Source organism: Colobus angolensis, unplaced genomic scaffold, assembly GCF_000951035.1.
Source record: "Colobus angolensis palliatus isolate OR3802 unplaced genomic scaffold, Cang.pa_1.0 Scaffold97, whole genome shotgun sequence".
NCBI classification, from domain to species: domain Eukaryota; kingdom Metazoa; phylum Chordata; class Mammalia; order Primates; family Cercopithecidae; genus Colobus; species Colobus angolensis.
The window spans coordinates 6,166,741-6,167,988 of NW_012123709.1; the positions used below are offsets into that span (position 1 = coordinate 6,166,741).

The 1,248-nt window shown below is 41.7% G+C and overlaps 1 protein-coding gene across 1 annotated transcript in view; it reads left to right on the forward strand.

The window, feature by feature from the left end:
• Positions 1–1,248, forward strand: part of AQR (aquarius intron-binding spliceosomal factor) — a 123,279-nt gene that overhangs the window by 38,985 nt on the left and 83,046 nt on the right. Inside the window, exon 12 of the mRNA XM_011932722.1 lies at positions 683–799. Coding sequence (XP_011788112.1) covers positions 683–799 — 117 coding nt within the window. The remainder of the gene's footprint in view (positions 1–682; positions 800–1,248) is intronic.

Sequence of the window (1,248 nt, forward strand, 5' to 3'; positions counted from 1 at the left end):
CTTCCTTCCTTCCTTCCTTCCTTCCTTCCTTCCTTCCTTCCTTCCTTCCTTCCTTCCTTCCTCCTTTCCTTTCCTTTCCTTTCCTTTCCTTTCTTCTTTTTTTCTTCTCTTCTCTTCTCTTCTTTTCTCTTCTCTTCTATTTCTGTCTTTCTTGTCTTTGACAGAGTCTTGGTCTGTTGCCCAAGCTGGAGTGCAGTGGCAGGATCTTGGTTGAAGACAACCTCTGTCTCCTGGGTTCAAGCAATTCTCCCTGCCTCAGCCTCCCGAGTAGCTGGGATTACAGGCGCCCATCACCACACCCAGCTAGTTTTTGTTTTCTTAGTAGAGATAGGGATTTGCCCTGTTGGCCAGGCTAATCTCGAACTCCTGACCTCAGGTGATCCACCTGCCACGGCCTCCCAAAGTGCTGGGATTATAGGCATGAGCCACCGCACCCGGCCCTTATTTTCAATTTTATCTTAAAAATTCTTTCATCATCATTATTGTTTTTAAAACCGAAAACATTGCCACTGGGTTTATTTACAGCATGAACAGGACCTCTTGCATTGTGTACCATGTGTCTATTGGAAGGTTGGAGGGTGCCTTGTATGTGATTAATACTTGGAGTTAAATATCGATACATTTCACTTCTAGCTGTGGAGAATAGATGCAAACTTACTGTTACGATGTTTGTTTTTCCCAGGCCCTATTACCCACAAGGCGCTGGTTTAATACCATCCTGGATGACTCCCACCTTCTGGTTCACTGTTACCTTTCCAATCTTGTTCGTAGAGAAGAGGATGGCCATCTTTTTTCCCAGGTGAATATTTATATATCTGAATATATTTATTGTTTTACTTTCTAAACTGATCTTTTCTTTGCCACACAACTGGGAGTATCAGGGCATAACACAAAATCCTAGTTATTTTAAAGTCATGTCTTAATATGTAAAATGAATGTATTCTTATATAGATTGCCTCTAGTGATTATATAACTTTTTGTTAATTATATGTGATTTTTATTATTGGACTAAATTATGATTTGGGGAATACAGTCACACATGCTCACAAGTTTTGATTTTATGTGAAATATAGTAGCTGATGGGCATTAATTTTAAATGAACTATGCCCCAATACTATGACTCTATAAGATGATGGTGACAGACAGTTGATCGTGTAGAAGTGTACATGCGGCCGGGCGCGGTGGCTCAAGCCTGTAATCCCAGCACTTTGGGAGGCCGAGACGGGCGGATCACGAGGTCAGGAGATC